Source organism: Callithrix jacchus, chromosome 3 (assembly GCF_049354715.1).
Source record: "Callithrix jacchus isolate 240 chromosome 3, calJac240_pri, whole genome shotgun sequence".
NCBI classification, from domain to species: domain Eukaryota; kingdom Metazoa; phylum Chordata; class Mammalia; order Primates; family Cebidae; genus Callithrix; species Callithrix jacchus.
This window is the reverse complement of record NC_133504.1, coordinates 78,116,886-78,132,832: the sequence shown is the minus strand read 5'-3', so window position 1 is coordinate 78,132,832 and position 15,947 is coordinate 78,116,886. Positions and strand designations below refer to the sequence as shown.

At 37.6% G+C, this 15,947-nt stretch overlaps 1 protein-coding gene across 8 annotated transcripts in view; it reads right to left on the bottom strand.

The window, feature by feature from the left end:
* The window catches only part of PDE5A (phosphodiesterase 5A), a 130,787-nt gene that overhangs the window by 83,485 nt on the left and 31,355 nt on the right, over positions 1-15,947 (bottom strand). For all 8 annotated transcript variants that reach the window (XM_017970274.4, XM_035293043.3, XM_003732444.6 and 5 more), the window contains exon 3: positions 13,859-13,948. In XM_017970274.4, coding sequence (XP_017825763.1) covers positions 13,859-13,948 — 90 coding nt within the window. The remainder of the gene's footprint in view (positions 1-13,858; positions 13,949-15,947) is intronic.

The following is a 15,947-nucleotide window of genomic DNA, read 5'->3' as shown; positions in this document are numbered from 1 at the left end:
TAGAAGACTGTTTAGTCTACAATGAAAATCTGTTGTTTAGCTTAGCCACCTTCATCAATTATCTTCACTAGATCTGGATAACTTGCTAAAGCTGCTCCATCAGTACTTGCTGCCTCAGCTTGCACTTTTGTGTCATGGAGATGGCTTCTTTCCGTAAACCTCATGAGACAATCTCTGCTAGCTTCTAACTTTTATTCTAAAGCTTCCTTACCTCTCTAAGCCTTCGTCATATTAAAGAAAGTTAGGGCCTTGCTCTGGATTGGGCTTTGGCTTAAGGGAATATTGTGGCTGTTTTGATCTATCCACACCATTCAAACTTTAAATCAGCAACAAGGCTATCTGGCTTTCTTAGCGCTCATGTGTTCATTGGAGTAGCACTTACAATCTCCTTCGATAACTTTTCCTTTGTGTCCACAACTTGGCTAACTGACAGAAGAATCCTAGTTTTTGGCTTGTCTCAGCTTTCAACATGCCTTCCTCAATATGCTTATTCATTTCTAGCTTTTGATTTAAAGTAAACACTTGAACACTTAGAAAAATCTATAGGGTTATCAACTGGCTTAATTTTAATACTGTTGTATCTCAGGGAATAGGAAGGCCAAAGGAGAAGGAGAGAGCCAGCAATGTGAAGAAGGTGAAAGCTTCGGTGAAGTATGTTCAAGAGAGAATGGAACGAAATGGAAGTGGCAAACATAGCCTTTACAACTCTTTCAAAGAGTTTTGCTCTGGTGATGATCAGAGAAATGAGGTGGTAAAGCAGATGTGTGATCCAGTGAGTGTTTTGCTTTTGTTTTTAAGATGGGAGAAATAGCAGCATTTTTGTATGCTGATGAGCAGATTTGGTGGGCAGGAAAACTTTAAGGATTCTGGACATAGAGGACAGAACTGCTGAGCTATGTCTTTGAGCAGGCAAACTGAGATGAGATCTGGTATACAAACAGGAGGCTGACCCTTGCTGGTTCAGACAGCTCATCCCAAGAAGTAAAAGGGTAACAGAGTATATGGACTTAGATGCTAGAGCAGGAGAAAGAAGTAAGGGAAGTTCTCTCATGGAAATATTCTTCTAGTTGCTTTATCTTTCACTGAAACAGTAAGCAAGGTCATCAGTTTAAGAGGGGATGGGGAGGCAATATAGAGATTTGAGGGGAGAAGAGAAAGGATTAGACTGTAAAGCAATACATGCAAATGAAAAAGAGCTGTTTTATTCCCCACAAACCAATAATTTATTTTAGGAAATACCACAGTTCTCCCCCTTTATAACCTATCTACAAAGCTAGAAAGTATTTCAGATTCTTCCTTCTCCCTTATTCCTCCATCAAATCAATCAATAAATCTCCCACATAGAAGTGTAACAAATCCACAAAAAAGACTTTACCAGGTTTCCTGCCAAAAGAGAGTACAAAGTACTCTCTCTGCTTATAAACAAATATGGAAGTTAATTAACAAAATCTATCAAGGGTCAAATTATGTGGCTCTGGGTAAGATATTAAGCAAAGAAAATGGTTTGAACTTACTGTGTGACCACCCAGATTTTTACATAATCACAAATATTTCCTGGCATTAAAAAAAAATTCAGTACCTCCTTTGCATGGCATTAGAAGGCTCTTGTTGATCTTGCCTCTCTGTCTACTTCTCTGACCTCACTTCCAGGTACTGGAAATCCTTCTAGTGGATACTCAAACAGTGTAGCAAAGGAATAGACATATTCCCTCTGGTCCCAGTAGGTACACAGAGGCAGAAAACAATGGTGCAGAAAGATATAATAGAGACATACCAATGAGCATTCCCTGTGGATATTAAGTGGCCACTAGTTATATCACACGCAAACAGAGATCTTATGTAGAACAGTATTTATAGCATAACATTTTCAAAGTCTTGGCTGGGGGCAGTGGCTCATGCCTGTAATCCCAACTCTTTGGGAAGCCTAGGCAGGCAGATCACAAGGTCAGGAGTTCAAGACCAGCCTGTCAAACATAGTGAAACCCCACCTTTACTAAAAATACAAAAAATTAGCCAGGCGTCATTGTGGGTGCCTGTAATTCTAGCTACTCAGGAGGCTGAGGCAGGAGAATCGCTTGAACTTGGGAGGTGGAGGTGGCAGAGAGCTGAGATTGTGCCACTGCACTCCAGCCTAGACAGCAAGAGTGAAACTCATCTCACAAAAGAAAAAGTATTGTTTTAAAAATTTTTTTTGAAAAAATAAAGATGGGGTTTCACCATAATGGCCAGTCTGGTCTTGAACTCCTCACCTCAGGTGATCCACCCACCTAGGCCACCCAAAGTGCTAGGATTACAGGCGCGAGCCACCACACCTGGCCAAAAAAGTCTTTTAATATCTCATTCATTTGCCACCATACAAAGAGGTAGACATCTTCCTCCTTTTCTCCTTAGTATTCCCTTTTTCATGCTGTACTTCCTCTTTTCCCTCTGATTCAAGAAAATCTTGAACACCAATTTTTGCGTAAACCTCCGTGTAAACTCAGTCTACATCGCCTCTTCTCTCATAGTCCATATTATTTTTTAGTACATGAAAGGTGAGACAAATGATTTTAAGAGATCATTTTAATTAATGAGCACAATTCCTCTTGTATCCTCTGGCTAGTTTTAAGGAAAGAGAAAAATAAACATAGATATATATATGTTCTATATAATCAATAATGAAAGTACATTAGTATTATGTCTGGTAGGTTAAAGTCTCTCCACGAATTCTTTGATTCTACTCTTTTCAAGAGCTGGAGCCTAATTCCCTTCCTTTTGAGATGGGGTAGAAATTAAAGCCTCACTGCTAAAGAAGAGAATGCTGGAAAAGTCTTGGTGATGGACAACTTTGGAGATGAGGTCATATAGAGCACTACTGCTTCCTCCTTGCTCAAATTGCTCACTCTGGAGAAGTCAGCTGCCATGACATAAGACTGAATAACTTAGAAAGAGCCCACATGGTGCGGAACAAAGCAATCATCCCAAGAACCTCTTGAAAATGGATGATCAAGCATAAATCATGTAGCCCCTGCCCACATCCTGACTGCGTGAGAAACCTGAGCCAGAAGGAACCAAGCTTGCTAAGCCACTACAGAACTCCTGAGCAACAAAAACTGTGAGATAATAAATGTTTGTTCAGAATCACTTAGTGTAATTTGTTATGTTGCAAGAGATAACCAATACAGCACAGTACTCATGATTATCAAATAATTTGTAATAATCAAATAGATCTAGAATTCCTAAACCAAGGTCATGTTCACTCCATTTCACTACTATAAACTGATGCAAAAAAATTTTTTAATTTTTATAAGATTATAATATTTTGCTCTTTAATTTAAATTCAGCCTAGACTATTAATTTCCATTGTATGATCAAAACCAAGTGGAGATTAAGCCTAGACTAAATAATTTCCATTTTATGGAAGAAGAGAAGCAAATAGAGATTTTTAGAGAAGCATTTAATAAGAGGGAATACAGGATATTTAACGGTCGATAAAGCACTTTACCTATGTAATCTTAGACATTAATAGATGAGTATAGATGTTTGTACATATCTATTGAGAGCAGCAATTTCATTAACAATCACTTTTACTCTTTAAGAATACCTGAAAACATAGAAATTATTTTATACTCAAAATCCATCCCAGGGTCCAATTATATAATGTCGTGTTAGATATTATACAAAGAAATGTTTTATGTTTATCTGGTTCCAGACCTCTAATATCCATTATTCAGGGACCATGTAAAACTTCTCAAAATTAAATTCATAAATGATCTGTTAAATTAAAAATGTAATACATTCCAAAAAGTGCTGGAATGGTGACCTTGCATCTACCAATGAAGACAAATTCCCTATTAAATAAAAAATAGCATTCAGTATGAACCACATTTTTGTACTATTTGGATACACAAAGCCTACCACATTAATTTAATCTTTAGTTTCAAGCTTTTATTCACTCTTTCTTTTTCTTTCCTTTTTTTTGAGACAGAGTCTCACTCTGTCGCCAGGCTGGAGTGCAGTGGCACAATCTCGGCTCAAGGTTGCAACCTCCACCTCCCGGGTTCAAGCAATTCTCCTGCCTCAACCTCCCGAGTAGCTGGGACTACAGGCGCATGCCACTATGCCCAGCTAATCTTGTTGTATCTTTAGTAGAGACGAGGTTTCACCATGTTGGCCAGGATGGTCTCGATTTCTTGACCTCGTGATCTGCCCGCCTCGGCCTCCCAAAGTGCTGGGATTACAGGCTTGAGCCACCATGCCCGGCCCACTCTTTCTTTTTCTTCTTGGTCAGTGGCGTAGACTTGGGGATTTCACCTACTACCATATGTTTTCATCTGCTGCTCTTAAGAAACATTCTTCTTTTAGGAAAGCAGTTAATATCTTCATAATATATACTTTGTTATTTAAAGGGCAGTGTGGAGAAGGAAAGAGAAAGGATCATCACTATCACAGCCTCAAGTCCAGAACAAATGGAAACTTTGCTGAGCACTTTTGCTTCTGAAGCACAGCTACAAGAAAGAATACTGTGGGGAATAAATGCAATGAACAATTTATAAGTTTCCCTTTTTTGTTTGTTTGTTTTTTCTTTTTCTGGAGACAGAATCTCACTCTGTTGCCCAGGCTGGAGTGCAATGGCAAGATCTTGATTCATTGCAACCTCCACCTCCCTGGTTCAAGCCATTCTCTTGCCTCAGCCTCCTGAGTAGCTGGGATTACAGGCCCACGCCACCACACCCAGCTCATTTTGTATTTTTAGTAGAGATGGGGTTTCACCATGCTGGCCAGACTGGTCTTGAACGCCTAACCTCAGGCAATCCTCCCACCTTGGCCTCCAAAAGTGCTGGGATTACAAGCGTGAGCCACTGCACCTGGCAAATTTGTAAGTTTTCGAAAACATGTAATTAGCCAATTCTTTAAGACTAAAATAGTTCTAGATCAACCGATATTCTGCTATTAAACTCTGCTTATTTTTGCAGTTGTATTTTTATCTATTTTGACTTAAAATTGAGGGATTATGAATAAAACTGTAACATTTATTTGCTGGAAGTTTACTTGTCGAATTTAAGAAAGCCGCAGTCAGTACTGTGAGTGTGAGATCATCGACAAGGACTCCTTGGCCTCCACCCTCCATGGAGACCAAGCATCTGTCATCAGGAACATTTTTATGTGCTTCCTCCCTTGAGGCTGTGAAATAAACACGGCAGGGTACTTTCATCTTTCCCCAGGGATTTCTCTAGCTACCCCAGTTCAGTCTTCCTTCTAACTTAGGTGTTGCATATTGGACTCATTTGACATTTATCTTGCTACCTTATATAGATATTTAAGTTTTGGTGTACAAGATCTACCTCTCTACCTCTTCAATTTTTTTTTTTCTGAGACAGAGTCTCACTCACTCTTTCACCCAGGCTGGGGTTCACTGGCACAATCTCAGTTCACTGCAGCCTCCATCTCCCAGCCAGGTTCAAGCTGTTCTCCTGACTGAGCCTCCAGAGTAGCAGGGATTACAGGTGCACACCACCACGCCCAGCTAATTTTTGTTTTCTTTAGTAGAGACAGGGTTTCATCATGTTGGCCAGGCTGGTCTTGAACTCCTTCCTCAAGTGATCCACCCCATGTCGGCATCCCAAAGTTCTTGGATTACAGGCATGAGCCACCACTCTCCAAATTGAAAAAAATGTAAAAGCAAGTATCTTCTTTGCTTCATTAAAAAAAAAAATCTACAAAGTGCAGTGATTCAATAGTTACTTGTCAAAACAAGATAATTTAGGAGAAATAAATGAAAATATTTTTAAATGAGCAGACACAATCATAAAACTTAAATTCTAGAAAACATTTACTTTTGTATATTGTAGTTGGAATTACATATCTGATTTCATTAATGCCTCAATTTGTGATTTTTGGTAGGTATTAGTCACTTGGATTCATCAAAGTATAAATCTCATAAAAATTAGCTGATACTTTTTGAATCTTTTTAGTTTTTTAAAAAGAAGATATAAGATAAAATTCTGATATTAACTAAAATGCTCTTTTACCACATCGTAATGAATTTATCCTAAATCCTTGATTTCAACTGTCATATTTGCATCAAAGAATTGCAAGTATATCACCAAGTATGAAATAATAAAATCAAGATGATAAGATAAAAAGAGAGAAGGAAGAAACACCTCTGATTCCAAACTGAATTTCTACTTAATAACTGGAGTTGACATTCAACATTGGTGGTTCAGCCTAGCCTGAAAGACATTATTGGATATAATCTCTAGTTCAGATCAATAAGAAATTTTCAGAACTTACATTATTTCATATTGTCCTGCTTTCTACCCTTTGTCCCCTCCTCCCCAAATAATCTACAGAAAAAAAAATCAGTAGGCCCTGAGTGACAAATAGGGCTCTGAATAAGAGTTACTATTTAGGGTCAGTTATACCAGTGCAGCCCCTATAAATGAAAAAGAACATCTTCACTATGTCATAACAAGCAGTATTTCAAGGGAGGGCAGTATTTCACAAATAGGTCATCTGCGCTAGAGGGAAAGATCTAAGTTTCTCTGTAATTCTTTACTAAACAAAAATGAATCCTGTCTAGTTATAGAAATAATTAATACATGTGACAAAGATAAAAACTGGTCTAAGTTCCAGGTCTGAAAAATCCAGAATTAAATTGGAAAGAAATTTAATAGCAGCCCTAAAAATTCACATACCTGTAATTTTTATTTTTTATTCATTATGCTTCATTTGTAGTCATGGTTCTTCTCTGGAGCAGGTTGACTCAGATTAGTATGAATCACGTTCCTGTAACTCCCTTATCCCTGGTAAAAATTTCCTTATAGATTCCTCTTAAGGCCATATAGAGGATGTGACTATGATATATCTCTTGTTCTCTGTCATTTCATTTTTCATCTTAAAAAGTCTGTCTGCAGAGCAGTTTAAACACTAACACTGAAGGGCCAGCAGGAATACAGTCAGATCTCCTTGCTGCCACCTCAAGTCCTGCTTCCACCTTAAACACATCAGTGCACCTTCCACTCCGACAAGATCAACAATAATTTAAGTGCTTAGTGCAGAGTCTCAAGCATACAGCAGTCAGGAGGGAAGCAGAGTGCAGGCATCCATGGCAGACTTTAAATAAATGTTCTTTTCTCTATTATGACCCCTATAGTCAGAATGCCTGGTTTCGAATCTTGGCTTTGTCTTAGCTTTGTCAGTTTTTAGTTATGTGACTTTGAGCAAGTTCTCTAAATGTGTGAATTCTCAGTTTCCTTTTTTGTTCGGTAGGAATAAGATAACCTCTTATGGTTGTCATGAAGATTAAATGAACTAATAATTGCCAGATCAGTAGCAGTTTCCATGATATTTGCTCAATAAATATCTCACATGTTCACTGTCTCCTACATACAAAGCAGTTATTTCCAAAGCCCTATCCCATACTTCTCAAACTACTCCTATATATATGAATATATATATGAATATATCCTGGACTGGCTCTCTTCTCTCCCTTGGTCGTTCTTTTCTTTCTGTCTTTATTCATTTTCTCCAGCCAGTAGCTCCTTGACCTTTCCAAAATAAATTATTTTAGCCTTCTAATGCTTCCCCAGTTTCTTTTTCCACTTTCCCATTAACTCCCTTCTCTTGAAGGGAGTAGGGAGAGGGGAAAATTGCAAAAACTTAACCTCTATGAATTGTTTCAAAAATTACCATCACACACGTTTAGTAATATCTATGGTTCTTACTTCTAAAAAAAAGCACTGCTGTATCTGTAACACTTACGATTATAACATTAATGAAAGGAATTCCCAAACATTTTTAATTAGTTGAAATACTTTACAAGAATAAGAGGCAAATAAAGAGCTTAGATATTTCAGTGAATCTTAAAAATCTTCCTGCATTTTCTGGCTTATGTTATAATTCAGACTTTAGTATTCACCTGTCAACTGCTCCATTCAAACAGCTTTCCAGAGTTGGTACCTATGTCTTTAAAAACCAGTGTCACTAAAAGGTATTAGTATATTTTATAAACAATCAATAATTAATGATTCAATAATCACAGTTCTTTTTAGGTTCCTAGGTAATTCCTAAGTCGGAATGGGTATTGGCTTACTCAATAAGGCTGGGCTTAGAAAAAGAAAAAACACCAAATTCATTTTGCCTCATTTATGAGGGAAAATAGAGAAAAACACATTTCTCTTAAGTTTAAAGTTTGTTAGAGGGTAATGAATAGACTATGTTAGGGGATGTGTTGGCTATCCCAGTTACCCGAGTACTGGCTTTGGTCCCAGTTAGCTGATTATTATGTGGCTCATGACCTCTTCATACAATTCCTATTCCTTGTCTCTCTTAAAAGCTCTATTAGCTCTATATTTTCTTTTAAGAATAGTAGCTGATGCACTTCTAATGTGCTAGTGAGGAACTTCTCTTCTTGGGTCTGCAAGGGCATGGTTTCAAAGGCATGAGTTTCCTGGCTCCAGGCCTCCATCTGGGAACCAGAGGGTTTTCAAATGTAAAGTTCTTTGTCTGGGTTTCCCTGGGTGGGCTAGGTAGAGAAAGTCAGATGGGGCTCCTTTGTCCAAAAAAACCCACTGAAAGCTCTGGGAGAAGGGGGCCTCTGTAACTCAGAGATGTGGACCAAGCCCAATTAGGTATCAGAGTCAAAGAGCAATCACTCCAGATGAAGTTGAAAAGAACTCCTCTCATTGGAGGAGAACATGAATGGGGAGGGAATAACTCAAGGGTTAAAACTCCAGCTGCTCCTACCTATACAGATTCCTCTGGGTCCCCTCCCATGACTGCATAGGAGCTGTCTTTCTCTTGGTCTCTGTCTAATAAATTGCTTTTCTGCAAAACTCTTTGGGTCCTTGAACGCCAAACTCACTGTGCCTCCAGGGCCCCTTTCCCCATTTTTCTATTAGCAAGGCTAAGAACTTCTTCAGAACTGGGAGCTGAGTACCCTTGCCAGTTACACCAGGAACTATGTTAAACCCTTCACTCACATGAATGCATTTAATCTTCCCAATAACCCTTTAAGGCAGATCTTTTTATTGCTCTCATTTTGCAGATAAGGAAACTGAAGAAAATCAAAGGGATTAACCAGTTCCATTCTGGTTTGTCAGCAGGCAAGTGGTAAAGATGGATTCAAGCCCAGAGCAAACAATCTTAATTAGTCCCAAAGCCTCATGCAACTTTCCATTTTGGTTTAAAATTTTCATGAGAGAGTAGTTATGTGTACATACAAAAGCAAATACTACTGTGAGTTTCTTTATACAGATATAAATTTAAAGATAATTCTGAAATCAAATATTGCATCTTGTTTGTGGCCTTGGTTTGTTTCTTGGCCAGCCAAATTACTTTTTATACTAACAGCCACGCTTGATATTCTGTCTCTCTTCATTCTTTTCTCTGAAAACGTTAATTCTTAGAAGAAATAATTTTGAACTTGGCAGTGTGGACCTGGGAGGAAAGGGAGCCAGATGGGAAGGAAGGAGAAAGGGGAGGGTCAGCAAGATGTTTAAGAAGCTGTGTTCTGGAAGCCCTCTCTTGAATAAAGCTGCAGATTGAACATCTCTTATCCAAAATGCTCAGAACTTTGAAGTGTTTCAAGTTTTAGATTATTTTTGGATTTTGGAATATTTGCATTATTATCAGTTGAACATCCCTAGCAGAAAAATCCAAAGTGATTCAATGAGCATTTCTTTTGTGGCTCATGTTGGCACTCAAAAAGTGTCACATTTTGGAGCATTTTGGATTTTCAAATTAGAGATACTCAACCTGTACTTAGTCCCCAGTGAAGCTACTAAAGGTTTTTTAATCTCATGAAATGCTTGGTATAAGAGTCCAAGCCTCATATCAAGTCACCACAAGGTAAAACAGACACCAGCAGGAGAGGATGTGGGAGCACAGAGAGACACAAGAAAGCTCAGGAACCTAGCAGAAGTCCAAAGCAGAGCTTTGGGCTATTTGGGGAATCTGTGGCCAAACCCACTTCAATCAGATCTGTAAGCAGGCAGTGGGTCCTTGGCTAAGAGTGAGGTTATATATTCATGTAATGAAATTTAAATCGTCTCCTAGTAAAATGTCTAGAATCAAAATGACTGATACACTATGTGTTGCCAAAGATGTGATGTAAGGGGAACTCCAACACACTGCTGATGAGAATGAAATATGGTACAGGTACTTCAGAAGAGTTTGAAAGTTTCTCATGAAATTCAACAAATGCCTACCACATGACTTAGGAATTACCCTCCTATGAGTTTACCCAAAAGATGTAAAAGCATAAGTCCACACAAAGATCTGTATGTAAACACCGACAACAGCTTTTTTCCATAATAGACACAAACTGGAAATAACTCAAATGTTTACCAACCGATGAGTGTATAAACTAATTGTGGTGTATCCATACCACGGAATAAGTCACTCTGCAATAAAAAGGTACAAACTACCTTTACATCCAACAGTAGGGCTGAATCACACACTAATTAGGCTAAGTGAAAGAACGTAGATACAAAAGACCACATACTGTATGATTCCATTTAAATGACATTCTAGAAAAAGCAAAACAGTAGTGACAAAAAGCAGATCAATGCTGGTCAGGATCTGGGGGTAAGGGAGGAGGAGGAGGACGAGATCAACTGCAAGGGGTGCACAGGAATATTTGAGGCAACAGAGTGTTCTCCACATTGATTGCAGTGGTGGTTACATGATCAAATACACATTTCTCAAAATTCATCAAATTGAACACTTAAGCTGGGTAAATTATACTGTATGTGTATTAGTCTGTACTCACACTGCTATGAAGAAATACCTGAGACTGGGTAATTGATAAAGGAAAGAAAGAGGTTTAATTGACACACAGTTTCTCATTGCTGGGGAGGCCCGAGGAAACTTACAATCATGGCAGAAGGTAAAGGAGAAGCAAACACCTTCACATGGTGTGAATATAAGTAGGGGAAATGCCAGATGCTTATAAAATCATCAGATCTGGTGAGACTCACTCACTATCATGAACTATCATGCAGTTGCCCACATGATCCAGTTACCTCCACTTGGTCCCCACCTTGATATGCGGGGATTATGGAGATTATAATTCAAGGTGATATTTTGGGCGGGGACACAGCCAAATCATATCACTACGTAAATTGTATCTCAATATAGCTGTGGGGTTTTTTAAAGCAATTTTTAATTTAATTTAAATCATCCTCAATAGCAGTCATAATACGGAATAATGTATATCCTGAGGATACTTTCTGATAGAAGGGGCCATCCTACTCACTTCTTCCTAGTGACTCCGTTGCATTTTCATCAGTTTCCCCAATCCTGACTGTTGGACAAATTTTTCATGCTATATAGAAAGAGAAGCTTAATCAGGGCATGATTCAGGCTGAATCCCTTTGCCAGTATAAACTTGTTTTGGGGGCCACGATTTATTTATTTATTTATTTTGAATTTATTTATTTATTTTAGGTGGAGTTTCGCTCTTGTTACCCAGGCTGGAGTGCAATGGCATGATCTCGGCTCACCGCAACCTCTGCCTCCTGGGTTCAGGCAATTCTCCCGCCTCAGCCTCCGAAGTAGCTGGGATTACAGGCACGCGCCACCGTGCCCAGCTAATTTTTTGTATCTTTAGTAGAGACGGGGTTTCACCATTTTGACCAGGATGGTCTCCATCTCTTGACCTCGTGATCCACCCGCCTCGGCCTCCCAAAGTGCTGGGGCCACAGGCTTGAGCCACCGCGCCCGGCCTGGGGGCCACGATTTTAAAGTATACTTAATAACTAAAAGCTGAACATTGTCATCCTAAGTGCACTGAACATTGTCTTAAGTGCACAGAATCATAGTTTATGGGTTATAACTAGGCCTGCCAGATAAAATGTGAGTTGAATTTGAGTTCAGATAAACAACAAATAATTTCTTAGTTTAATGATGTCCCAAATTATGCATGGGACAATTTTTTTTAAATTTGATATACCTAACAACTATATTAATAACACTATAATAATCAGTCCATGTATGGCCTTTTTAATTTTATTTACTCATTCACATACTTAGTAAATTAAACTTATTTATTAATCTCATGTCATTGCTGCAGGGATTTTTAGTTACTATTGCTGGAACTCCCCCTTTTTAAGAAACCATGTGGCAACTCTAAGGCACTGAGAATGACTACTGAGAAGTAACTGACTTAGGCCCATGTAAATTAAATTGGGATTAGCAGATTCAGGTCATCAACTTGGTACTTGTTAGAAAAGAATCTCAGGTTCTACCCAGACCTACTGAATTCAGAATCTGCAATTTAGCAAAATCCCCAGGTGATTCCTATGCAGAATACAGTTCTAGAAGCCCTGATTTAGAAAGCTGTGTTTTAGGCAAATTCCCAGGGCAGTGACGTGTAAAATAGATTAAAGGGAAATTGACTTCAAGGATAGAAACACCTTACAAGAACATTTAAAAAGTTGAGGCATTACTTCAAAATCTGAATCATGGTGCATGCAGGTAGCACAAATAAAAGGAAAAAAATATTGAAATCAGAAACATTCTAATGAAAAATATCAATGGGGTTTGGTGACAGACTAGATGAAGGGAGAATAAATGTGAGAATTTGAATATAAATCAAGTAGAAGCACCAAGTACTTCTAATATGATTAGCAGTGGTTCCAACCTTGGCCACACATTGCAGTCATTTGGGAGCTTTAACAAATGCTGATACCTGGGTCCCAATCTCTGAGATTCTGATTTAAGGTGAAACCTTGGCATCAGAATTTTTAAATGCTATACCTGATAGCTGGTAAAACATTATTTTCGCGTGTGTCTGTGAGGGTGTTCCCAGAAGAGATTAGCATTTGAATCAGTAGACTGAGTGAAAAAGATTCTCCTTCACCAATATAAGTGGGCATCATCCAATCCATTCAGGGCCCGGACAGAACAAAATGTCAGAGAAAGAGCATATTTTGCTTTCTCTTCAGAAGCAGACACATTCATCCTCTCCCTCTTCTGAGACAACAGAACTTCAAATACTCAGACCCTTGGACTCCAGGACTCACACCAGCAAACCTCCCAGTTTCTCAGGCCTTCAGCCTCAGACTGAATTATACCATAGGCTTTCTGGTTCTCCAGCTTGAAGATGGCAGACTGTGGGACCTCTTGGTCTCCATAATTACATGAGCTAAGTCCCATAAAAAAATCCCCTCATATATCTACATACATCCTGTTGATTCTGTTTCTGTGGAGAACTCCGATTAATACAATTGGTCATCTTTTAGACTTTTCCAGTTGGTTGTAATGCACAGTCAAGATTGAGAATACTAAATTGAAATATTCAGTTTAACTGATAATTTATTAACTCTTTTTTCCAAATAAGTGTAAAATGAAGAGGGAACTCAGTGCTAACAGAATCCAAATCTTCTAGATAGAGAAAATATAAACTGACATTTTCATTCACCCGTTAAAATTTCAAATTGAAATTTACATAATTAGAGTTAGCTATGATTTTTATTTTTTTCAAAACCTCAATTTGAATGAAATCAGTTAATGACCATTGTAGTTGGATGAGCATTTATGAATATTACTCATAAGCCTAAAACATAATATACAATAAATTGATTCTAATCACAACCATAATTACATATCTTAAGATAGAATAAGGCCTTCAGGAAGAGGGGAGATAGAATATGACATGCATAAAATTTATTTCCAAGTCAATGGACATAGTGATTATCAAAATTAGGTACTATAACTAAAACCTAACTAAAAAATATCAAGCAGAACATTTAAGAACTTTATAGATAATTTGTCACTAAAGCATTATTTCATATATATGCAAAGTAAATACAAAAGATTTTTCAAAAAGAAAATTATTTTCAATGACCTTTCATAAAATGGAAAATTGGCTTACCTCTTCCCTATGATTCTTAATTGGCATACAAAGAATGCTTTGTGTCTTGTAGCCCGTAATTTGGTCAACTTCTGCATTGAACCGAGGATCCTAGCATGGAAAAAGAAATTCAATTTAATGACTGACCTGTTCAAAGATCGATTCGATTTTTCTGATTTATTAGATTAGAGAAATGTAACCTTGGACTTACCTTGTTACTCTGAGTAACAATTTTATTGTTGTGAAAGGCATCATCATGTAAGTACATATCATATTTGTCAAAGATAAATCTAAGTCACTGAGTTTTTTTAAGCAGCTAGTGTTTATGAGAAAAAAACAGACTCAAACAAATGTTCAGAAATAAAGAAAATTTGAAATATTAACCACTTTAGAAAGCTGTACTTAAATTCAGGAAAAAGTAGCATCTCTCCACCTCTGTAATACAATCTCACAGCCTGATTCTATTGTGCCTCCAGAACAACCTTTTCACTAAATAACTTTACCTTCCCTTGTAAGGGCTCTTTCACAGTTTCTCAGTATTCTGTACTTCTATCTCAAGTATTCATAAGAATTTAAATTATACATATATATATATATATACAATCTGATTGAGTCAGATTGTAAACAATCCTTTAATCTTTTGAATTTCCCCTTTTACAGGGCACATTATACACATCTGACAATCATAAAGAGCTTCTGAGGTGTAAAATTTCTAAGTCTGAATTAAAGAACAAAGGTAAAGTTTACATTTCTATTAAACTTTAGATTGGGAAGATCTAAAATTATGCTGTAAACTCTATGAGGGTTTTTTTCTTTTTTTTGGTTCATTACTGTATTCCTAGCACAGGAACTCAATCAAAAGCATGTGTTAAATCAATGAAGAAATTCATTAACAAATAATATCACAGTTATCAAATGTGATCATTTTTACCTTACCATATAGTTTTAAGCATATCTTGTCAGTAAAGGGAAAACCAAAGTAGAGAAAATCAACAGCTACAACTACATGAGGTAAGAGTGGAATGGAAACAAGCATTCCAGGACATAAACATCTGAATGAGTGCTGTTCCCTTCAAAGCAATAGCCTTGGGGAGTTACACGCTAGACCTAATAATAGCATCACTGCTCCAAAAACTCCTCAGTTGGAATTCCCTTCAGAGAATATGGAATATCCACACTGGAAAAGCTCATCCTTTGATGAGCTTTGAAGGTCATTTCTTTTTAAAAAATAAAAATAAATTAGTCACAGTCAAGCCGTGAATGAAGTAAGTGATTTACACTAGATTCCATCAATTGGGGTCAGAAATGAGGCCAATTTTCTCCTGAGAGGGCCAAACTTAGCTTACAGGTAATTTCAAAAGAAAAGTTATAAAATGGTGAAAAATCAGCATAAATATTTGTGAGAGATGGGAAAGTTCTTCTTCAAAGTTATATCTGAGACTACATTATAAGGAGTTACAATCTATGGCCATTATCCACTATTAGCAAAAACATATACCAATGTATATATATTCTCTAAACTAGCTACTTCTTAAATCAGCTATCTTGACTCACTCTGCCATATCTGAACAGGACTGGGCAAGCTCCAAACCCTGGGGCATGCCATACCTTATTTGAAAACCTTCCTGACCTTCTCCTGACTAGCTTCCTCTTTTTCCTTATCTTCCTCCTCATCTTCTTTCCCCTTATCTATTCAGGAAATTTCCAAGTTTTTTTTCACCAATCAGGTCAAGCATAGAATGTGAGGTCTCATTCCAGCCAATGGTAACTGGACACAGTAGTAAGGCGATTGCATCAGGTTATGAAAGTTATAAATATCCCTGTCTCCTTGTTTGGGTGTGCTCTCATGGCAAGACTGCAGGGGAGTTGCACCCTTTCTGCAAGAAGTAAACTAGCCTTGCTGAGTTATCCACTGTGTTGGTGTGGATTTTTCCCAATGTTATAAGCCCATTTCAAACAATATTTTATATTATGAACACTATGACATTTTTGTAACATTTTCAAAGTTAGATGAATTGAGTTGCAGAGAAAACCTTAGCTGCATCTTCCTAATAAAATTTTTATCTCCAGCTATTGTCTAAAGAAAACAGACAAGATAATGATATTGATG